At 40.6% G+C, this 24,876-nt stretch overlaps 1 protein-coding gene across 8 annotated transcripts in view; it reads left to right on the forward strand.

Annotated features, from left to right (window-relative positions):
- The window catches only part of CNKSR2 (connector enhancer of kinase suppressor of Ras 2), a 214,947-nt gene that overhangs the window by 32,089 nt on the left and 157,982 nt on the right, over positions 1 to 24,876 (forward strand). For all 8 annotated transcript variants that reach the window (XM_075033423.1, XM_075033426.1, XM_075033427.1 and 5 more), the window contains exons 2-3: positions 4,289 to 4,452; positions 16,785 to 16,987. In XM_075033423.1, the coding sequence (XP_074889524.1) occupies positions 4,289 to 4,452; positions 16,785 to 16,987 (367 nt within the window). The remainder of the gene's footprint in view (positions 1 to 4,288; positions 4,453 to 16,784; positions 16,988 to 24,876) is intronic.

Consider the following 24,876-nt stretch of genomic DNA (forward strand, 5'->3'; position numbering starts at 1 on the left):
GTATTAAGTTAACGTCTTAAATGCTCTTCTAGGCCCCAGTCAAACTGGCCAGGCAGCGAGTCTACAGTGGGATCCAGATGGCATTGACAGACTTTGTACTTGATTAAGCTCAGGTGGAAAACATTCAGGGTAGGGGAGTTGATAAGCTCAGGTGGAAAGCATTCAGGGTAGGGGAGTGCTGCTTGAGTAGTTAGTGTCCTTGGAGGTCTGTGTTGTTTCTGGAGCACAAGATGAGAAATCTTTCAAGAAAAAAAGAAAGGAAAAAAACCCCCACCATTATATAGTGTTTCCTTTAAAGAGAACGTCTAAAAGGAAGAGGAGTACCATCACACAGTTCTACTTTAAGGTCTGTAATTATTGGAACACCTGTGCCTTTACATATACTCAAAAATTCTTGGGGTTGTTTTGGGTGAGGAGCAGAGTTGTTGAATATGAGACTGTTACTTGTGTATTAACATCTCAAAACCTGTTTGAGACACTGTGGGGCCTTATGCACCCAGAATATAATAATGAACCTGATTTTTGGACAGAGGCCGCTGTTCTTGAAATATTCAGGACCGCTAGGTGCTTGGCAACCTTAATCCCACCCAAGGCCAGGAGCAGGGAATAATAGTACATCAAACTGAGTTATTTGCTGGGATTCCTGTGGTACGTGGGTTGTGTGACATCCTCTGATATGAGGGCGCCTGGGGGTAGAAGCAGAGCAGACCTTGACGGCTAGGAAAATTTACTACTGCGTTGAGGCTGGGTGGAGGCTGGACTTGCAGGAGTATTGTGAAAGATGGAGCGCTCTTAAGAGAGCTGTGCTTTCCCCCTGAGCTTCCAGGGTGTTTCCACGGACCCCAGGCACCTGATGTTCTTCGGTACAACTTCTCTGGTCCCAAGTTAAATGGCGTTATCAGCCAGGAATGCCAGTTCCCTGCAGGTCCCCTCCTGTCGATGGGAAGGCAGCAGCAGCTGGCCGTCTGCTGCGGCTCTGGGGACAAAAGGTGTGGGTGAGGAATGCTGGCAGCCTTTTGGTATTATTATTATTATTTCCTGTCTTTGTATCTGTGCAGTTTTGTTTACAAAAAGAATTGCTGCTCTCTTAATTAAGAAATAGAATGACATAAATCAATTACTTTAAAAGGTTGTTCTGTTTGGGGAACAAGGGCAAGTAATTGTGGCAAGCTATACTGAAAATGTCACGCAATCTATGGTTAAATTATTTTGTTCTTTCCAGGCTGTAGTTTTTATGAAATTGGTGAGTCAGGCAATTGTCGGTAATATTTTTGTTGTCTTAAAGCTTTTTTCTTACCCTATATGAACTACGTGCATCCATCTAGATTACATCTGAATGACAAAAATACATAGATAGCAGGAGGAGGAAGAGTAATGGCTTTATTTAGAATTAACTGTCAGTAAGTGTTTATTAGGTGCATCTGTCATGTCTTATTCTGGATTTGTGTTCCTAGTCTCTTAGCTGGGAATTCATTTTTTTGATACCTGATGACGCCAAATATTTTAATGTTATTATTCTCATTCAGCAGTCTATGTAAGCAGTGTGGGACTTAAGTTCAGGAATATCAGAAGTACTTACTGCCTTCTTTTTTAGTCATTTAGCAAAAGCACATCTATGGCCTATTTTTAATACCTTTTTAGAGGAAATGTTTTATGTATTGTCAAGAATATTCAATTTCTTTCAAAAAATAAATGCCATTATGCATGGGACTCTGCTTGTAAAATAGTTTGTGCAATTAATATATCAGATGGAAAATTTGGGCTAAGAAGGGCTTTGGGAGAAAATACGTACAAATATGGATAAATCAAGAAGGCTCACGTCAGATAATTCAAGATAATGGTATCTTGTGTGTGTGTGTGAACAAGTAAAGTGGATTCAAGAAGATTTGAGAGAAATTACTTCCTTTCGCAACCTAAATTTAAATGTCTAAATGAGTTCTTATAGCACTGGGACTTGGAAATGGCCTTACTTTCAGGTGTCAGGCAGAGAAGAATACCTGATTTTTATTGCTGCTTGTCTGTTTGCTAATAATGATGAGCATTGCCTAGCACGTAAGAGAGAGACAGCAGTATTTGGATGAATTGAGGGCTCCCATTGAAATGCCTTGGGAGTATGCAGGACTTGTGCTCTTTGACGTGTTCTGAAGCGATGGTGTCTAAGAAAGAGGGAAATTAAGATCTTCCCCTTGTACATTGCGCTGACTGTGCATGTATTGTGTTGTTTTACCATGAAACATTACTTTTGATTAACAAGCAGTTGTAAGGCCAAAGGCAGAGTATTCATTATTTAAGTACAACGGGAGAAAATATCAAAAATACAGTGAGGCACCCCACAAAGCAGCAGGCTGTGTTGTTTTGAGCTTAGAGTGTTCCTGCCTTCTTTTCCATGCATATGTGTGGCAACCAAATCATATTATGGATCAGTCTTGGTGGTTCTGATCATTCAGTTTCCCCTACTGTAGGGGAATCGAACTTAGGAGAATAAAAGCTTAAGTAGATCATTGCTTTCACTGAAAGTTTAACCATTTGTGTTTTCTTTGTTGGAGAATTAGGGCAAAATTTTTAGCTCCTCACAAGCTGGTCAAGCACATCTGCATCCCTGCCTGCAGTACCAACGTGTTTCTCCTGTGAGTCCCTTTGGAGGTGGGGCTACACCCTAAAAGGGGTGAATGACAACCAATAATGCAACAAAAACAGTTTTAGAGAAGCTTTATGCTATAAGCTGGGGCTCTTAGGAGACAGCTGGGGCTCAGAGTCAGATCAATCTTTTCACCTCCATGTATCTTCAGATTTTGCAGACGTTTGCATTAGCAAGTGAAAATGTTCTCACTTCCTTGCAACCTAACGAGCAGATGTCTTTTCAACGTTAGGGATTGTTTGAAGACAACCATCAGAAAGGTGGTAGCTCTCAAGAAGCAGCTAAATTAATGCATTGAGGTTTTTGTGAAATCCTGTTACTCGGTAGCAGTCATGTTGATCCATCAGAAGGTGTTCAGCCACAAATTTTAGAGGGACCACCAAATACCCAAGAGTCTTCCTTATCCCCTTGGCACAGGGATGCACACACTGCAGAGCTTCCTCGTACTGGTCTGGCCCTCTTAGGCAAAGGTTGACGGGGAAGAGGTGCATGACACATTATCTCATGTTCTGCAGGGCTATTTGCTCCAGGCAAAACCATGGAGCCAACTACGTGTCATTAGACCGATAATCAAACTGAACAGCTAGAATGGGGTGGCCCCTGAAGCAGGACCTGGTCCTGTGCAACCCTGCACTCCTCCACGTCCTGAGCACTTCTAGCATCTTTTATGGCACAACGGGCCTGTTTCTGCTCCCTGATTACTCAGTTCTGGGGAGCGCACCCAGGTCTTGGTTTTAGTGGCTTTTTGTGCTCAGTGAGCATTTGTGTGCTGTGAGTGACTCCATACCGTTTCTGAGTGAGGTACATTGAGCTGCATCTGCTGCTGCAGTTGGGGCCCAGTTTATGCATTCGCAGTGCTACCGCTTTTCTTGTTCTCTAGAGCTCCTTGCAGCTTGTTTTAGGGGCTGGCATGGTCTGCGAACTTTCGGGTGGCTCAGCAGCCTGTGAACCCCCTTGGAGTAGGAGAGACACTGCGATGTGGCACTGCCGTTTTGTGCGTCACTGCGTGGGGCGCTGTGGTCAGGTGTCCCACGAAGGGACGGGTCCCTAGCTGAGGGCATCTCCATCAGCCCCTCCTCGTCATGCAACCTACCGTGGCAGAGGTAAAGAGGCACAGATAGCTAGTCGCTCCTGGATGTATGGCATTTAGCGTATTCACACTCATTATTCCCTTAGAATTTGTCTCTGGCACAAAAGCTTTCCCTTGTTTCCAGTCTCTTACCGTGCTGCGATAATTAACAGCATATGTTGATATGCTGCACCCAGAGAAGGATGCAAGTCTTCCTCCCTCCCGTTGTTTCCTCTTCTCCTCTCCCCTCCCAGATGTCATGGAGGCATTGCTAACGTACCTGTTATGAGAGGCTGCCAGGCAGGCATTCGTAGCACAGTGCACTACAAGAATTCAGGGCTCTCTTTGGGGTTCAGGAACGGTTGGTATTGTCCACAGGTGGAAAAGCCATGGCTGCCATAGCTCTCCAAATCTTAAGATTTCTGGGTAGCATTAAATTTTTTCTAATGTTGAAATACTTCCCTTGAAGATAGGGCAAGTATCCTTTGTTGGCTTGATTTTTGGTTTCAGCCCATTTTTACTTCCTATGGCAGTACAAAACGTTGCTAACATTTGTCTTCCCTTCTGTCCTGTTTCTGCAGGTCTTGATGATTGCCTGCAGCAATATATAAAGAACTTTGAAAGAGAGAAGATTAGTGGCGACCAGCTACTACGCATTACTCATCAAGAACTGGAAGATCTTGGAGTCACACGAATTGGCCATCAGGAACTTATCTTGGAAGCAGTAGACTTGCTCTGCGCGCTGGTAAACTTTTTGGGGCAAAACGGGGGGGCGGGGGGGGAGTGAACAGTGTTTGCATACTCACAGTTTGTGTATTCAAATTTCCAGTTCTAAAGACTAAGTAGTTCAAGAAACTCCTGGCATGTGATGTATGAACAATTTAGCATTTTAAACCAGAGGCAAGATAAAGAGCAATATCTACTGATGGGATGGTGCTTGTGAAATAAATTGGTATCAGAGAATTAAGGCTTGCATATCTGTCTTTATAGAAGAAAAGTTTATCTGAAATCACAAAAGAACTAGAGTGGGTTTGGTTTGGAATGTGAAACAGTTATATATGTGAATGCAGTAATTGAGTGTTGGTTGCCCTTTACAAGCAAAATGTCCTGATACTAACCATGTCATTTTTCATTGATCCTTTCATGCAAATTATGTTTTAGATGATCATTCAAGCTTGCTGAAACATAGCTGCTTGTATTTCAGAGTAGAAAGGATAAAATACTGAAATAATTATCTTATGTGTAAATAATACATGCATCTTTGATGGCGCATACAGAGGGATTTGGTAATGTTCCTTTCAGTCAGATTACGTCATGCGTAACTGGGATTATCCCCTCGGTGAGGGGTGTGGTGCTGACTTCACCCTTTTTACGAACTTTTTGTGCGTGCCTGTGAAGATTAGTGATAGATTGGGCACACTGTCTGCATTCTCCACTGTAGGAAGGATTATGAACAGCTCCACTAAGATGTACTTGACTGCCTAAAGTGGTGTTTTGTGGATTTTTAATGCATACTACTTTTCCAGGCCTCAGAAGCAGCTTTAAGAAAGCTGAATCCCAGTAGAGGCAATCAAAGATGGTACGCTGAAAGGCTCTTCAGAAAGGCTTGTGGATTCTCAGTATGCAGCAGCTTTTCTGAATATCCTGTTGTTGCATCTTTGGGAAATAGATGTGAGGGGTAATGAAGAGAAGACTGTGGAAAAAAAAAATTAAAAATGCAGAAGAAAAAGTAAAAAAGCTTTTCCATACAGGAAGACATTTGGTTTTAAACACATCTTAGATTCTGTTCTTTAGAGTAGTATTTCTAATAATGCTGCAAAGTGGCTCAGTGCAATAAGTTAACTCATCTATTTGTTTTCTAAATAATGGAAAGGATGCCATCCTAAAAAAAAAAAATGCTACACGTATAGAAGGGAACATAGCGTTATTCACAAAGTACTTTTCTCATCAGACAGTGCAAAAGGAAACAAGAAAGTAAATACTTTAATTAACTGAGACAAAATCTAAGTAAGGGTGAACTCTGATGACAAGCAAACAGAGAGACAGATTGTGGCTCTTTCAAAAATAACCTATTTTCACAGAAAAAAACCTTGTTTATTAGCTGAAATTTCTTTTTTCATGGGTATGTAATTACAGATGTTATCTTTAGACAAACACACACAACTTGTCTTTGTAGCTCCCTTATCTTAGGCAAGAGTGTATGGAACTAAGTTGAATATAAAATAAGGAATTTGTAGCGAAGGCTGACACTGCATCCTTAATTCATGCAGCAAGTCTCTACCTTCCTGGTCCTTGTTGCACATTCAGTGTTGTCTGCTTTTCTGAGTTCATCTTAAAGGAAACTTCATCACTGAAACACAATAGTATGCCTTCAGATCACGGCTTCTAATTTAAGCTGAGGTTTTTGCAGTCTCACAATTGGCTCCTCATGGCTCCTCAGGGATACAAAATGTGATTGTTATATTGATTTTAGTGGACTTAATTTGAATTTATTGTTCACCAATCAGATAAACCTCTTAGGAAATTTAATTCAGAGACAATCCTTTTGGCTCTACTGGTCCTAGACTTACGGGCTTTCCTTTTTTTTATTACATCAGTAAGTATCTGCCCTGGTTAGTGCTTGCCCATTCTTCCAATTAGCCTCTAATGTTGACTGTATTGTTTAGGAGAACTTTAAGCCTATGACTGTCTAATGTAGGATAACTGCTAGTGCAGGTAGTCGCTGTGCAAGGTTTTTTTTAATGAAAATTAGCTGATTATTTTTTCTGTTTCACTGGAGTTTGCCAGAGGTTTCATGATAGAATTTGGCATGAGTTACAAGTGTATGATCCAACTGAGTTAACATCTATTTGGATGCTGGAGATGATGTATGGCATGATGGGGTAGCAATAGTAATGTTAATTTTGCCTTGCAAGCATAATCTCTGATTGATTTTAATAATTAAAAACCAAAAGGATTGTCACTTCTGATTCTCCTCCCCGTTCTCTCCGAGTTAGTGAGTGACCACCTAAACAGTTTTTGGCACTGAGGACAACTGAGGAGGACAGAACCAGCTCCCGCTGTTCATTCCTGCTCTCACTCTGCAGGGGACAGTTTCGAAGACCGAGTTGCCATCAATGAGAAAAGCTTCTGCGATGTTGATAGCTGATGTGTTTTAAGAGCTGCTTTCTTCCTGCCCCCCTTCCCAGCATTTTTTGGGGGTAAACTTCTACTCGCAGTTTCTGCCCTGTCAGCTGTGGATACGGCAAATGGCAAACCAGCTGCTTGTGTTGCATGCCTGTAGTTCACAGGGCAACTTTTTCTTCTTGGAGGAAAGTGGAAAGCCTGAACAAGCATATTTGGGTGGTATGGAGAGAGCGTGGGACCTCCCTAACCCAGGTGGAGGCTATTGAACAGTGCTAAGTAGACAAGCTGCTTGCTGCAATAATAGTTGGGAACCAGTTATGATTGATGGCACTATTTAAAGGATGTTCTTTATTGATTTTTGACAGAAGGTGGGTGGGTGGCTACGGTCTCTCCCAGTATTCCCCTCCTGTCATAAGCACTTGCAACGAATGGATCCTCCGGAGTTTGTTAGCTGATCAGAGAACAAATGGTGGCCTGTGCTATCCATCTTGGCAGAGTCTCTCGGCTGCCAGCCTGGCACACTGTGCTCTTGACAGGAGAGCAAGCATCCTGGGGGTGAGATTCACAGGTTTTCTTTTCCTACGGTGCTTCTGAGAAAGAGGAGTAAAGATTTTGCCCAGCTGCTACTGCCGTTACAGGTCACGCTTGCTGATAACGGTGGGGGTGTAGGTACCGCGTACCATCACTGAAGCTGAACGTGCTCCGGGAGAGAGCGGGCGATGTAACTGATGTGGTTTGTCTCTTCCCTCTCTCCTTCGGTCTGTGAAGGTGGGAGCACGTTCAATAGATTATCTTGCCTCGGTGCAGTTTTGTGTGTTATAAAATCCGTATGTCAGAAAGGGCAAGATGAATGAAATGTTCTCTGTGCTTAAAAGAAAGAAGTAGTGAGGTCTGTGATGGCATTTTGTTGCTGCGAAGAGTTTGTTGCGTGATTTTCGATTGGTCCTTGAGAAACCACCATGATGGATATATGCCTGTAGAGTTGTTCTATTTCCAGCAAGGTATGTCTTGTCCTTCCCTTTCTGTTCACACTGGGACATGAAACTGAGATCACACTAGTGGCACCAACAGGTAGATTCCTGCTTGATGTGGATGCACCTGTTTAGTCATACTAACAAAATGTCAATTATCTTTTGAGATCTCAAAACTGGTTGAAAAATGGTAAACTAAGACGCTGCATGTCCAGCTCTAGAGATACAGGAGAAACTGTACTGAGTTAGGTACCATGGTATTTTTGCTCCAGGCTACTCCCACATAATAAAACATACGCTTGTTCATCGGTTATAAAAATTACCACCCAGATCTAGCCTCTGCATGAACCTTTTCAGTATGTGTGTGGTGGTAAAGTCTAAGGCTGCTTTACGTTTCATCAGTGAAAAAACAGCATTGTAGCAGACCTTCATCCACACCTCAAATGTGGTGAGCCTTGTTTCCTCATTGGTTGCTTTAAGTACTGGATGTGAATGAAAAATGGCAACAAAGTAAATTGAGGGAAGATGGAGGTGATGCTTAGGAAAAGAAAAATGCATAGTGAAGGACAGATTACTTAGATAATGCGATCAGATAACTGTGTCAGTCTTCAGGTTTGGAGTGTGTCTGGAGGTCTTGTAACTCCTGAAATACCTAACTGTGCTGCAGAAAGCAAAGAAATGCACGTAATTCTTTTCCCATCATCTGTTTGTCAGGAGATGGAATTTCATTTATCAAAACTGGGTATGACCATATTTTGCTGAGTGTCCATGGACTCTGAATTTTATGTCTCCTTGGTATAATATTTTTCCCAGAAAATGCTACCCTTTGCCTCACTGCCTGGAGAATACAAAGACTGAAGGCTGCACAGCCAAAGATTTCTTCTTCCATCTTTAAGAAAATAATGTAGTTTACCTGACATAGCACCACAATGCCTTGATGCATGAGAATTTTTTTTGCTTTACTTCTCCAAAACACCATGTACATTTTGTTTGCATGAAGATTAAATTAGTTTTGTTTGATTTTGAACATTTTCAAATATTTTTTAAAAGGAGACCTTAAAGTGGGAGTTATTTTGTTCTGGGAAGATAAGAAAATTTAGAATACTTCACAAATAACATTTGGATGCTTTAAAATTTTCCTGAAACAAAGAACTTATTAAAGTCCATGTGAAATTGCAAAATACTTCTTCAGGGAATCTACATTTGTGTAGAATAGAGTTTTGTAAAAAAACAAAACAGTTTTTGCTTCGTACAGTGTACTGGTTTCAGTACTGGTTTCATGCTAGTTATTTAAATCTGCTATGGCTACACAGGAATTTATTATACACTATGTATTTGAATCTGTAAATCTAGAAGATTGCGGCAGATGAAATAGCATTATTATTTGGCAGAGAAAACATTGGTGTGCACTAACAGCATGAAAATTACTTATCATTTACCACTAAAACAAAACATTTATATGCAAATGAATGTAAAAAATAGACCTACTTTACCCATGAATAATTTGATTCCTCTTAAGAATTATGCCTTTTATCTTAATTTCATCTTCTTGCCATTTCTCACACAGAAATCCTTTCCTTTGCCCTTATCGCTAGTCAGATCTTAAAACTACTTTTGTCAGTAATAGTGAATATTAGACTTAATCATGGTAGTGCTAGATGAGGAAGGCTTCATTTTGGAATGGAGATTTGTATGTGGTGGAGTTGGGATTTATTGTTAATATTCTGCACACTCATAGCAGAAAAATTACTTACCCTTTTTACTATTGCCCTTTGTAAGTTAAAGTTCTGCTTATTTATCATCTGCTTTCCTGTCTTCAGCCTGAGCTAACTTAACTGCAGAGAAGGAAATCCTGAAGTCCATCACCAGATCAATAAAGCTAAGGAGTTAAAGGGTTTCTGATGGCTCATATAGATTGCATTGAAAATGTTTGTTGCTGTTGTTAGTAGATCTTTTGCACAGAACTGCAGTAAACCCTCTGGTATGCCAAAGGCAGTAAATATGTCTGTATGCAAAGGGTGAATGTCCTTCCTCTCGCCTGCTTCAAGAATCAGTTATGGATCCTAGATACTTTTCTTAGTTGCTTTTTACTTTGGGCTGTTTGGAGTTTTGGGCAAGTACGAAATACATGCCCTGGTACACGGAGTCATAGCATGGTTTGGGTTGGAAGGGGCCTTTAAAGGTCCAACCCACTAGTTAAAAGCAGAGTGGATAAAAGGGGCTGTGACAATGTAAAATGTTTTAAAGAGGTAGTGTGTTCATAACAATCTACTTACTTCCTTTTGGGTTTTTTTGTTTGTTTGTTTTTTTTTTTTTTAAACTGCTGGTTAGTTGTTTAAGACTTTGTGAAATGCATGTAACTGAATATGTAACTGATAGTTTGAATTCTGGAGAAATAAGAGCACTTGGCTGGCTACGGACAAAATTTTATGAAAAGGCAGAAAAGCAAAACATTAATGAGCATTTGGTCTTGCAGAGTCTGCTGGTCGAATAAGAGTAAGAAGAATGGTTTAGATAATTGCTCTATTAGTGCTACAAAGCATGACCAGGGCTTGGCTTTTTGATGCGTTGCTTGCTTGTGCTGTAGAAAAAGAAGGGCAGTTTTCAGGAAAGGGGTTGATGATGATTATGAATCTTTCCTGGGTTTTGCAGGGCTATAAGTATCATGCACCTGAGGTTTTTTTCTGACTGTAAACATTTAGGACAAATATTTATACTCTTTGAGACCATTTGCCTTTTAATCAGTATATGTTTAATAATTGCAGTAAATGATAAGTGTCATGTGAGCTATCTGGCTTTTTCTCCTTATCTGCTTATTTTGTGTTTATGAAGCAGATGTGTAAGGATCATGTGTTGTAGAGTTCTAAATTACCCCATATGTCAGTGCTATTTGAAGGAAAGATGACCTTAGTGTTGGCGTTTCGTGGCGCTGGAAGAAGGGCCGTTAGCAGTACCTGTTGTAGGCAGATCTGGTGAGGTTTAAAGTTGCATAGGGCACCTTGCGTATGACGGGCTGTGTTCTGCTGCTTGCGCCTCTGGGATGGGAAGCTGCCTGCCTCGTGCGCTGTGGGATGTGATCAGCCAGTGTTTTGGAGAATGAGGTTCACATGCATTTTGTTCCTTGTTTTTAAAAACAACTTTGGAGACAAAGGTTGGAATTTTTCTTGGTGAATTCTTGCCCCCCCCCCCAAATTTTGAGGTGTGGTTTTGAAATGGCTGCCACATGCCGTGGTATCCACATGATGCCGTTTTGGTCATTCATTTAAAAATTTACCCAGGCTTCCTGAGAACTGAGGGTTCTCATGAACTTTACTGTTTCCAGGTTGCTTGTTTAAAAGCAATAAATAATACATACAGAAATTATGCTCAAGGATTAAATATGGAAGATGAAAGCACTGAAAAATAGCGAGGAGCAGAATTAAGCTTGCCGGAGGTTATCCTAAGTCCGTTTCTTAGCAGTCATATGCTATTCTTACCTAAACCTCCTGCATTCAGTCTGTGAATAAGTAGAAAAAGACTTTTCAAAAGTTGCATTAGAGAGAAAACTTATGATTTCACCCCTGTGGTTGTTATCCACATTACTGAGAGATACCAGGCATAACTGAGAAGTTACATTTCTTTACACGTAATTTATTATACACCGCACACAATTTATTACACAGTACAGCTATCCAGACTATAGTGTTTGTCTTTTCAAAAGGTTGCCATTTTTTCCTTCTTTTAAAAATAACGTTTGTGTGTTTGAGGACAAACATTTGCCAAAGGAAAATAAACCTTTACGTTCTGTAGTTTATTCAGTCATGGTTGCCTTCTCCAGAGGGGCAGCAGAAATTAATCAATGTAAGCACTGTTATCTGCTCTGCCTGCCTGGAGAAACTGTTTTTATTTTCCTTTTTGCCCCCAAGCACCACTGTTACAGTAGTATCTTCAGTTCCCATCTTGTGTTTCTTCGGTAAGAGTTAGCACTGGTTGCTGCATGCCTTTTGCTCCACATGGTTTCCAGCAGCTTTCTGGGCTGAAGAGAAGCAGCAGCTCTTTAGGGAGGTGGGCGGAGGGGCCATATGCTCATTTCTCTATCTTGGATTATTGTAGGAGTCAAATGATGTCATTGAACTTGATGTGGCCTTTGTGCTTGGAGATGTAGAGGCATTTGTGGCTGCATAAGAGCTGTGATCAAGGCATCTGTTCCAAGGGGTTCCTGGGTTTGTTAATGGGACTGTGGCTATGTCTGTATTGCATATTGAGGTGTGTTTAGATCCGGACTTCTTTTGGTGTCGGAGCTTGGCTTTTTTAGTTAGCTGAGATGTCTTTGCATTTGCAACAGGCAGCATAAAAATACCCTAAGCTAAAGGTCTCAGCAGCTTCTAGACACCCTGTCTGAGCCCGCAGAGACAGTTAGCACTATATGAGTTAGGAACACTTTACTTTTTAACCTGTGCTAGCAGTGTGAGGTGCCTTTCCCTGCCAGCAAGCGTTAAGTGAATTTAACCCAGGAAAGAGATGAAATGAGCTTTGATTTTTTTTTTTTTTTTTTTTTTTTTTTTTTTTTTTTTAAACTGGGGGGAGGTGGGGGAACAACAGATGAACATTGATCAAGCTAATCCAAGAAAATTTCACTTTACTTCCAAAGTTTGGTTACTGAACCCTCTTCCTACCCTGTGGTGCTGGTGTAAGGGTGGGCTGGCAGAGGGTCTAGGTTAGCTCTCCTCACCAAAAAAAACCAAAACTCATCAGTGATGATTAGAGCTGCTGCTTGTCAGTGTGTGAAGAAAAGAGCTACAATTCATCACTCACACTGTCATGTGAAGCCACAGAAAAGTAATTAGCAGGTAAAATGTCTATTAATAGCTCCCACCACCTTTCGTTCGAACACCTGCTGACAAGCTATTACTCTGTGTAGCTTAGCTTCATCAAGTTCTTGTTTTGTGATTGCCAGAAGTGACTGCATTAGAGCCATTTCTGTTGAGGCGGGGTGTCTCTGAAGAGACTCTTGCTCCATGGCCTCTCGTTGAGAAAGCAGATGCGTAGACTTGCTCCGCTTCTCGTAATCTCTACAAGCATGCAGAGATTTCTTTGTGGGTCTTTAAGAGACTGTGAATTTATTTTGGCTAATGAAAGCATAACTTGTGTTAGCGCCGGCTAAATGCAGAGTAGGGGAAAACAAAGAATTGTCTCCTTTGCCTGCAATTATCTTCTTATGGTGCTTGAAAATAAACGCAGTGCATTTCTAAGAAAACCGTATTGTTAATAGTATATTATTGCATATAAAGTATGATTAAACTTGGCAGTTATTATTTGAACAAGCTTTTTCCCAGTATTAGAATGTGCAACTCTTTGTTCATTTTTAATGTGGGCCAGAAATATTAGTGATAAACAAAGTGGGGATTTTGTTAGCTTGGCTGCTGTTTTAGGATCCTTCTACTTGAAGGCTTCAATAAACACAGTTGCCCAAAAACATGTTCTGCCTGAAATTTATCTCTGTATTTTCCATCCCTGGCTTTATCTGTCTCCTATTACAGGTGGAGGCTTTACCAAAATCAGTGTCATTCCTCATGTAGGACTGAATTTTTTTATGGAGCTTAAGTGTTACAGTTGTCCCTCAGTTTTTTATGTTAAAGGACACACACACATTTGGTGAATATGTGTGAAAATAAACTTCGTATCTGTTAACGCTGTCTCTTCCTTTCCACACATCTGATGGTGAAAAAAGACCTCTGAAAAAGAGTGCTTCTGTAGGTGGTTGTCACTTGAAATGTTAACCAGAGGCCACTACGCTTTTATCGGAGCTGATTTTCTGAAGAAGCACATCTGTAAATGCAGCCTATTTTCCTGCCATAGAGTAAATTTTTGAGTTTCGTTTTGCTCGGTCCGCAGCGTTCAATATTGCAGGTTTTCTTTTTGCTGGTGCTTCCCTTTCTGGTGGGACTGGAAGCCCCCACGTCGCTGTGGTGGGCACGGCACACCAGTGCAGACTGGTACCCACCGCCCGCCTCTCCAAGGGGATGAGGTACAGACAAGGCGACGAAGCGGGGGATGGAGGAAGAGCGCGGAATGAAATAATTTGGGGTTATCGAGGAGGAGCGTTGGGATCCAGCCTGGGCCTTAGTGCGGTCTCCCGGGCTCCTTCCCCGTGCCCCCCCCCCCGCTGCCTTCGTTTACCTCACGTGGTTTGAAGGCGAAGTGCGGTATTTGGATAATCTCACTCGGCTTCTTAAGAACAGCCCCTTGAATTACCAAGTTCAGCGTTTGGGCACGTCAGAAGGAAGGAAACCCTGCGAGGAGCCCCCGTGGCCGGCCTGCGGTTTGCGGTCGTTCCCCATGTTTGGGGGAGGTGAGCACTGTGTTGTGCGGGGGCCGTGGGGCTCGCTCGTGGTGGGGCTTTGGTTTGGCTGATCTGTAAGGTGTTTTGTGTGGCGTGTCTTTCATCCGGAATATCTTTCATTTGTTTTTTCCCCTGTTAATTTTGCCAAAATGAGCTAGATGCTCAAGAAGCAGGACGCAGTAAGAACAAACCTGTTGGTTTTTTTTCCAATTTACTCCTACCCAGTCCTTGATCTCCATCATACTCTCTCAGCCACAGCAACCGCAGGAAACTGCAGCAAAAAAATTTATTTTTATCTGATGTTTATCTCTTTAATTTGGACTGGTTTAGTAAGTTATTAGTTAGGAGCCGTTTAGCTGCATAATAAAGTACGTTTTACTTTTCCATCCCCATTTATTTTTTTCATCTTGTAATTTTTTATTTATAACCTAACTCTATCTGTAGTATAATTGCTATCGAATATTTACATGGTGGAAGAGTCACTGCCCAGACATACAATTTGTCTAATTGGGAACGGAACATGGTGGCAGAGGATGGCGCCTGTGCAAAACCTGCAGTTGAGAAACATGCTCAAAAAGCCTTCCTTGCCCAAACCACGGATGGTCACAGAAGTTAGAGTAGCGGTTTTTAAAGTGCAACCTCAGTGTATGGTCGCTTCCCTTTTAAGCCGATCCTCAAAGTGCATCCTCTCCTGTTGTTTTAGAAGCTCCTTCACAACGTGTTTTTGGTTTTCAAGTGCGAAGAGGGGCTGGCTGGCGGACGGCGGGCGAGCTGTGTGCTGGTCTCTCCTTTCCGTGATGCTCTCCCATTTGCTTGGGAGTGGATGTTACGGGAGGGCTGGGGGCTCACCAGGGCTAGCTTCAGTGTAACGTTCCTGCAGTCCCTGTGTAATTAAAGAGGAGATTAAGTTCATTTAGTAGATGGTTTGGATTAGGAGTATGACAACTGCTGTAAATAACCACCCCCTGCCCCAGCCATCTCCTATAGAAAAAAGACTGAGGTAAATAGCTTCAGTGGTCTTATGCTGGCATTGGCAAATACATCCTGCCTTCAGCTCTGGGGCCCCCAACAGAAGGAGGACATGGACCTGTTGGAGCGAGTCCAGAGGAGCTCCGTGAAGGGCTGGAGCACAAAAATAGGCTGAGAGAGTTGGGGTGGTTCATCCTGGAGAAGAGAAGGCTCCGGGGAGACCTTACAGCAGCCTGCCAGTTTACAAGGGCATGTGGTGATAGGACCAGGGGTAATGGCTTTAAACTGAAAGAAGGTGAACTTAGATTAGATATTAGGAAGAAGCTCTTCACTGTGGGGGTGGCGAGGCACTGGCACAGGTTTCCCAGAGAGGCTGTGGATGTCCCATCCCTGGCAGTGTTCAAGGCCAGGTTGGATGGGGCTTGGAGCAACCTGGTCCAGTGGAAGGTGTCCCTGCCCATGGCAGGGAGTTGGAACTACATGATCTTTAAGCTCCCTTCCAACCCAAACCATTCTATGATTCTATCCCTTCTCCCATCTCCTCCTTGTGGGCGTATTAGCATGGGGATCAAACCAGGGGCCTGGGAGGAGAGCTGGTGAGGACAGGGTGTGTCGTTAGGAAGTAGATTTTTCTGTGTGCAGCTTTCTGCATCCTACTCTCTCATCATTTGTGGTAGGAAAGTAAGTAGCCCTTTCCATCGTCAACTGAACAAGTTGTGAGCACCCCGTGTTATAACCCTGTGATGTGGTTAAGGTGAGGAGCCCCTTCAGAAGTCCCATCTTTCTCTTACAGGAATAATAAGCTCAAGTCTATGCAATTGCTTATTCCTTTACAAAGGCAAAAGAAGATCCCTTCTGAAATAACTCATTCTTTGCATTTGTGAGGAAAACAAGTCTATAATAGAAATAACAAATCACTGATGGTACTATATTATATTGTAATTGAACATTAAATTAGGGCATTCTCCAGTGTTGTTTCAGGAACATTTGTATATTTGAAGGATTTTCAAGTACTATTTGTTAATATTTCTGCATAATTATTTCTGTCTGCTGCACAGCTGAGGAATGCAATTTAAGTTTAGGGGATTGACTCTTAAATGGAAGCAAAGTTTACAACTTGACTTTAGAAGGGCAACTTAAACATTGAGCAGAGTTGCACTGTGTTCTCTGGTCTGTGATTCTGGTGGTCCTTTACTGCTAACAAGAATAAAAATAACGTAATGAACATGCTTCCTCCACTGAAACCAACAAAAGACTTTGGTGTCACACTGTGTCCATACTGCATACTTCTGCTAGTTGCAAGCCCTCTTGCCTAACGTGATCTTAGGAATCGGTGTGAGTAGGGACAGGAGGGACTGATCCTTAACCGTCAGATCTACTGAGAGCGATGCACTGCTTTGAAAATCAATCTTCCAGACTAGGGTTTTTTCCTCATTTTGAGATTTTTTTCTCAGTGCACTTAAAACCAGCTAGAAGATCACTCATAATTTTTCTCTTCTTTTGTTCTATTTTTATGCACTTCAGAAACAGAACATGCCATACATTTAAAAACTAATGAGTGGGTGTATTTCTACCTTAATTATTAGGAATGGTTAAGTTTTGAAGCAGAAGAACAGTCTTGCTCTTCTCGGTACTTCATGTTCAGCTGCAAAGCTAACTTTCTTTTCTTTGTCTTTTTTTTCAATGCAGAACTATGGTTTGGAAACAGAAAATCTAAAAACCCTTTCTCACAAACTGAATGCATCTGCCAAAAATCTGCAGAACTTCATCACTGGGAGGAGGAGGAGTGGTCACTATGATGGAAGGACCAGCCGCAAATTACCAAATGATTTTCTGACATCGGTAGTGGATCTGATTGGAGCAGCTAAAAGTCTGCTGGCTTGGTTGGACAGGTAAAATCTCCCAAATGTGTCACAGGTAACCAGATCATGCACACACACACAAACCCCAACTTCTTTAGAAAATGTAACATAGACATGGAAATGGAAGCAGAATTCATTTACAAATTCTTAGTGGATATTTGTAGCAATTTTTTCTTATTAAGTCGGCATGCAATTCAGATAGCATTTCAGTACAATACTTCTAAATGCACTGCAACCCTACACATATCTGGAAATACAATATAGCAACAACATGACATCATTAGGTTATATATGTATTTTATTATTAATACAGAACAACACTTTGATCTGCATAACTCAGGTTCATTGCTCTGATAGTATCAATTCACAAAACTGTGATCATACTTTTCATTATATAGGTGTCAGTGTGTACTTCCTGTGTGTGTGTGTCTAAACATGCATGTTATGTTTTAGTTTTTTTAAATGGCAGTGAAATACTTCTGAAACTGTAGATGGAATTGGAATTATGTTATACTTTTACCTCTATTACCTAGGAAGTATGTGGGACCAGGATTTAAGTGCTCTGCTTTACTGTATCTGTAGTGACATTTATAAAATGCATCACAGTGCTTCTTTTAATCAGCAAAAATAAAATGCTTATCTTGATTAAAAGGCATATCTTATTTTGTATCCAGCAGCTGAAGTTTTGTTCAGAGCATGATCTTTGTGTGATTCTTAAAATCCAACAGAATTATTTGGATTTACTGCTGTGGGTTTTGTTGTGTTTCATTTTCCTGAGGAAAACTGGCTTTTGTCCCATAAATGATTTCCATATGAAAGGTTTAGGTGAGGCATGAACCTTTTCCATTTCTTAAGCTGAACTGCAAACTCTTTCTTTTGTTCAGTAGATTGCAGCTACCACTGCTGCTTCTTTTCTTCTCTCTTTCTAGCCTTTCCACAAGTTTCAAAACCGGACTATCTAAAGTTGGGCTCCTGAATTTCTATTTAGATGTTTAACATTCGATGTGCACAGAAGCAATACAATCTCGTGGAAGGAGTTTAGTATTAAGACTTGAAAAATGGGGAATATATTTTTAGCTCTGCCTCTAGCCTATTGTTGTTACTTAGAAGACCTGTAGGCTTCACTTTTTCTCCCTGCGAATCATTTTTGGCAGAGAATAGCATATCATTCTGGGCTTTAAAACAGAATGAGCAGTAGAAAACCATGTTCTTTTGCATAGGCAGATCAGTGTTCACCACTTCTTTCTATTTGGAAATAACCTCGATTGTTTTCTCATTGGAATTGTGGCTAATGGATAAAGACTGTTAGTTACAAAGATGATTTTTTTTTTTTTTTCATAAAATAGTCTGGTATTAAAAGTAAACTTTCACATGTGTATATGTTTAACACATTGAAAAACAATGTGTTTTCGGCATCTCAATATGAATTTAGTGTTTGGACTTCAGGAAGAAAGTAGTTGTTGATGCTAGGAAACATCTGCATCTGAGCACTAATGTGTCACTGTAGTACTGTGCACCGCACCCAAATTATGGACTTTTAGTATTAAAAGACAAATTCAGTCTGTAAAATTTGTTTGTAGCTCAGAAGTGTGTTGAGAATTACCTCTTAGTAAAATTATGTTTACAAAGGCAGCTATATTGTATTTGTCAGAGGTAATTCTGTTAGCAGGTTTTAGTGTTGGTAGGGGAAGAGTTCTCAAATAACGTCTAAAAACATGCATATCAATTCTACTCCCAGTAAAATGCAAAAGTCATTTTGCATTTATCTGAAATGACAGCTGATCAGACCCAGGAGTTCCAAGAAGTTAAAAATGAGGGCAGCCATGGTGGTAGCCCACTTTAGCAATGCTGTCTTTAGTATCCAAATAAGGCTTCCTAGAAGTGATATTTCAATTTTGTACAGATTTCTGGGAAGGTCCTTTTGAAGATCTGTGTAGCTTAAATACCTGGTTCTGGCAAAGCTTTTCTGTAAGATTTGAAGACTTTTCTGATTTATGAGCATGTGGGTGTTTTGGTTAGGTTTGTTCTTCCTTTGCTGTGAAGCCCCCAGATTAGGATGAAGGCAGGCCAATGACTGCTTTTTTCTCAGGAAGTGGGAACGCCTGGAGATCAATAGGATTCTGCTTATTGTATTCCTCCTAAGAAGCTCTTGGGGCCACTAGGGGGAGATAGAAAGATTTTAAAAATAAAGTATTTAAAGTCGGGAACATGGATTTAATTTTATTCTGCACAATTGTTACTATTAAATCTGGGCCCCAAATCTTAGTTTTTGGTTGGTTTCTAACACCAGTTCCATCTCTGGGGTGTGAGAGAGGGGAGAACAAACCATTAGGAGGAATAAAGTGGCTATTAGGGTTATCCACCCCATTGTAACAGCCATACTAGGCTGCCTCTATGCAGTGTTTTTCAGGTCGCGTCTGGAAAAAGCAGCTAGCAGCAGCTCCAGTTTGCATAGAAATGCAATGATGTGGTTTTTGTGTGTAGGGAATGGTGACGACTCCATACAACTTGTGCTTCACTTGCTGCTCTAGTGAGCTCTCTTTTTACGATCTTTCTGTAGGACACTTACAATCTATAAGGACCTCCTTAGGCCAGGCACAATTATCAAAAGGAGTGCGAGAGCTGTGATTTGCTGAGTTACTTTCACTGTGGCTCTTGCAGTGCCACTGCGCAGGGCCAATCCAAGGACGCTCTTTGTTCCAGGTCTCTGCCTGGAGCAGTCCTACTTCAAGATGTATGTCAGAGATTTGAGTTTTACTGAAAATTAGGGTAACTTTTATTGCCAGGCTTTAAAAGTCTACTGGTTTAGTTTAATTCAGGAACTGGAAAACTTAGTAGAGAATTCTAGCTATTTTCAAAAGAGGTTGGCTGATGATTTTGAGGAGCATGAAATAGCTCTCCAATAATGTCCTGTAAAGAAACTGTCATCACACTAATAGATTATGTCCTTAAAACTTTTTAGACTTATTCTAACTTCCTGTTACTTTCTCAGCCCACAAAATCTATCCTCTCTTCCAGAAGACTTCAAAAAAATGTTTTAGCTTAATAATGTTTTATTTTATACCCTTTCCCTAATCTTCAAATTCTTCCAAGCCAATTTGCTGATGAGATTGGTACTTTATTGAAAAACTATGAGAGTCATTTGTGAAAGTATGGTGCGTTTCCACTTGACACTCTTAGGCTGATGGAAAACCACACTTCAGGCTATAGCAACAAACTACTTACCTGATGTTCAAAGCAACTTGACATCAGAATGTCTCCAGTGATACTTCTCAGGAATTAAAGAATGATATATACAGTCATCCAGGTGTTCTAGACTTCCAGTTAGATCGTTGGTGTCCTTTTCAGTCTTTATTCCTGTAATTCATTAAAGTTGTATTCTTTGGAATGGTAGTATATGCCATCTTTCTGAATCCTCCTTCTTCTCTGATGTGTCAGATTCCTGGAAATTCTTCTGCCTTTTGTAGGCCTGACACACTCCATCCTGGGGAGGAATTTTTTAAAATGTATGATTAAAGTAGGATTACTGTTGCAAGTTCACTACTGTGGATCCACAACATGGATGCCTTGCAATTTTGTAGCATAAAGCTATCTCTAACCTCATAAAAGTATTTTTTTCTGTACAGTAGTATGTCCAGTAATATCTGCACACTTAATTGAAACTGAAATTAGGCATATTTATTTCTGTTAATCCCAGGTAAAGTTTTGTCCTAACAACACATATTTACAGTCCACCTGAAAACCACTTTGTAAAAGTGCTGCTTTTTGTGTGGATGTGTTGGTGTTCACTGCCTCTCTGAGATTTCTGAATTAAATATACATCATCTATCTGTGGCTTTCTTGATCTAAAAGCACCATGAACAACTAAAGGATGTTGAGAATCAAACTACTGTTTTCATCCTTAACAAAATTTTACCATGTCACTGGTGAAAACGTCTTCAGTGACACCAGTGAAAAGTTACCAGTTTTGTGCAGAGGCAAATATGAACTGAAAAGCAATGATATTATAGGGATCCCAGAAAATTCTTCTGAGCTCCAAGTCTAGAGCATTTAGCAATGCTTATAATTAACTTTCTGGTTAAGACACAGCCAGCTCTTCTACTGTACTCGCATCTCATTCTTTTCTCCTAAGTTGCTGCTGTCTACTGATTGTACTACTGAAATTGTGATGAGTCTTGAGTGAAGGGTGCTCGAATTCTTCCAATACTTTTTCTCCCAGAACTTAACAAACCATCTGACAGACAGACAGAAGGTTGTATTTTCATCAGAAGTTGGTAGACCACTGAGTGTTGAGTTTGTCTCCTAATGAGTCAGAGCCTGCTGCAAAGTGAAGGCAGCCTTGGGAGCAAAAGCATCTTCTACAAACCCTTCAAGCACCCCATTTTCCCCCTTCAAGTCCCACAGTACCTCATATGTTTTTCTTCTGTGGGACAGCTAGATTTAACAGGTAGAGCTCATTACTATAGTCTTAAGTGGGAAGAACCGTAATGCTCCTTGTGGAAGAGGAAGGATCCTGAGGGAACCTGACCTGGGGCGACATTTGGTGGCAGCTCTGTGATCTCTGTCTCTTCCCATCTTGTCTCCTTGCTCTGCCAGCACACAGCTTGTTCGCATCCTTTGCTTCTGCTGGTGCTGTCTTCCATGTTGCTCTTGGTTTGATATGTTGTCTTCATTCACCTCCACCACACTTCTGTCTTCTTTACCAACCAAACACCCTGGAAATCTGTATTTCCTGCTGACTGCACTAAGCAAGAAAAATTTCTTAGTTGTGCTTCTGGGCTTCTTGCTTCTGCCTGCTCTGTAGTGCTTGGGCCATATTCTCTGAAGCAAGGACTCCTCATACCATATATCTTGTGCAACATCAAGAAGAATGTTTTGTATCTTAGCAAATAGTAACAATATCTGTATAAACTATAAACGTGGACTTGGAGATTGAGTGAGGAAGGGATGGTTGTTCTTAGGGCTTTATTTGAGTCTTCATTAAAGACACAATTAAGATGATGCGGTAGTTTATTTTTCAATTAAGGATTTAAGAAAATATAATCAACTTCCCATGAGATAACTACTACAAAATATTGCGTCTGTTGTTGTGTCACGGATTTTAATGGTTGAGAATTAGGATTTGTCAGGGAACACTGGATATTTTTTTTTTTAGTGTGCTTTTTAACTTGGCCATCTGTGTGGGCAGTGATTCAATATGTCTTTCACAGCAACTCTCCTGTTTTTCACCCTACTACTACCCCCTTTTTGGAAATAAAAACCTTAAACTGCTCCTGCAGATTACACTGAAGTCTAAGTAGTAGGAACAAAGAGATCTTGTGGAGATAGATTTTTGTATTCAAGCATTTCAGTGCTGTGGCCAGAAAAAAGCTAGCAGGCTGACAAATGTGCACCGGTCTGATTAATTTACCACTGCTGTCTGGACACATGAACAAAATGGAACAAGGAGATGAACAAAAAGCCCAACTGTAAATAGAAATTGTTGGTCATATAAAAGATACGGGTCAAATTGCTGACAGTAGCAACAAAATGTAAGATTTCAGAGTAAAAGGCCTTTCTGGCAAGTCTAGGTCTGCTTTTAGGGCCATTCACAGTGGTGGGGTGTAATCGTTTGACTTTTACCCGCAGGTGGGCAATTCATTTTGGCATGGGTTTAAATGTGCTAATTTTCTGCAAAGCACTTACATGTATACATAAATCCTATTAAGTAAGGCTAAAATCTGTGCCTAAAGTTAAGGGCATTGGAGTGCTTCAGTGGTTAAGTCTGGACAGCGGAACAGGACCTCCAAGACTGGCTGTGGGCTATGTAAACTATTTTGGTGATGTTCTGTTGTCTGTGGAGAAGTACAGCCTGCGATGCTGTAAACACTCTTTGTTTACGAACGAACAATTCTAGGTGTTCAGTTTCAGCGCGCCCTTTATGCCTGCTTTGTCTGAAAGCGCTCTGGTAGCAGAATGCGTTCCCCACTCAGAAATGGATCTCCCCCTTCTCCCCATGGTGACATACACAATGCATACATTTTCTTCCACTGTAGGTAAAATGTGTCCAGCTGGATTTCTTTGTCTCATTGTTTTTGGTGAATAAGCCTTGGTGATGTTTATGGTGTGACTGTTTTGTAGTTTTCAGTAAAGAGGAGCATTCATTGGGAAAATTATGCTTGAATGTTTGCAGGCCCATAACTTCTTACTTACAAAGAAAGTGTTACTGGTTTAAAGTCTCCTTTATAAGAGACTTCATGCAGTCCTGTTAGCTGTGCTTGGTTATTGCTTGTCCTGACAGGGTAAGTGTGGTTTGCACACAAGATGGCGGGGGAAAACAAATGAAAACCCTTACAAAAAGAAGGCAAAGAGTTTAGCAATTCTTTACTCGCCACACGAATAATGCACTTTCTGTCAATTGGTTTTCAGTCTTAAACCTGTAAATCTTATGTTTCCTTTATGCATTTCCCTTTATGCTTGTTTGAATGGTATGCCAAACCTGTCAGTAAGTGCTGCCCAAGAATGCTATGGTACTTTAGCATATTGTGCTACTGGAACAGCTGTAAATGTTTAACAGAGCACTCATTTAAAGAATTCCTTTATCCAGTGTGAATTTTACTGCATTCCTACCTGATTCTACATAAAGCAGTTCCATTAGAAATACAAATAAAATGTTTGTTTCGTGAAAGCCTAAAAATATGAATCTTAGACGCATTTGGCACAAATATATATGCAATGATATTTTACATTCAGATTTTTATTTGAGCTTAATGTGTTACTTTTGAAAACTGAGTTATATTACTGATTTGGTTACCTCTCTCTATTATGTTTAATCAAATTGCTCTGAGGATGTTTTCCCTTGTTAGGATGCTAAAATAAGTATGGTATTGGTTTTAAACCCCTCACAATTTCTATTGTTATAAAATAGCTCAGTACTACAAGTAGTTGTGAAATATGATTAACTTTTATTTTGGGGCAATGCTTTTACTAACGGCAATCTGTATTTGTTCAAATTACAGCTTTTTAAAGTGAAATAGTTATTTCTATGTATCATTTTCTCCTAACCAAATGTTATGTGAAGCAGATGAGGAGGTTAAAGCATATGAGGCCGAAATGTTGATGATGCAGAAATACCGAGTGTATGCATCTCCTTCACAATACCCATCTTTTTTTTAATTGTTCAGAAAGGATTTTCCTTCATGTGCAATCAGTAGCTGTAAGTATTAATAGCTGTTGAGTTGTATTATTTCTTAATTCTGTGTGGAAATTAGCTGTGTTATATTGATGTAGCTGTTTTTTCTACCAATCCTTCAGGGTGGCTTAATTAACTAATGTTAGATAATATAGGTTTTTTACATTCTGAAAGATGCTGATACTGCTAAAGACTTTTGTTAGATTTCAATTCATAAAAGTGTATACAGACATGCATGTGTGTTACAGCCTGCATTACACATGTATAGACAAATTTGTGTTTCAGAAGTGTTTTATTATTTATCTCAAACACTGGTTTAAATAACATGAAAAGAACCAGTAGCTCTGTCATACCAGGTGTTAGGGACACCTTATTTCCTATAGATTAGGGTCTTGAAGTTGATTGACTTTAATGTTACAGTAGGTGCTTACTTTTTTTTAAGTTTTGGGTCCCGTCCCCCCCCCCCATGAATGAGGTATTTAGAAGCTCTTCTTTTCATTGGAATCTGTGTCTAATAAGGTGCAGGCTCACAATGTGGGTTTGCACAGTGGAAAAATTAAGAGGCTCCCACTTTTCCAGCTGATCACAAAACATATATGAACTTAATTATCCTTGAAACCTATTACCCACCCATTTGTGAAAGTGGTTTGAAAATGGCTAATGGCTTCAAATGTTGGAAAGGAGAAAGCAGGAGAAAAGAGGAGAACAAGGGCAAACCCACCCTGCACGTGTGTGCAGGAGCATTGAT

This window comes from Buteo buteo, chromosome 8 (assembly GCF_964188355.1).
Source record: "Buteo buteo chromosome 8, bButBut1.hap1.1, whole genome shotgun sequence".
NCBI lineage: Eukaryota > Metazoa > Chordata > Aves > Accipitriformes > Accipitridae > Buteo > Buteo buteo.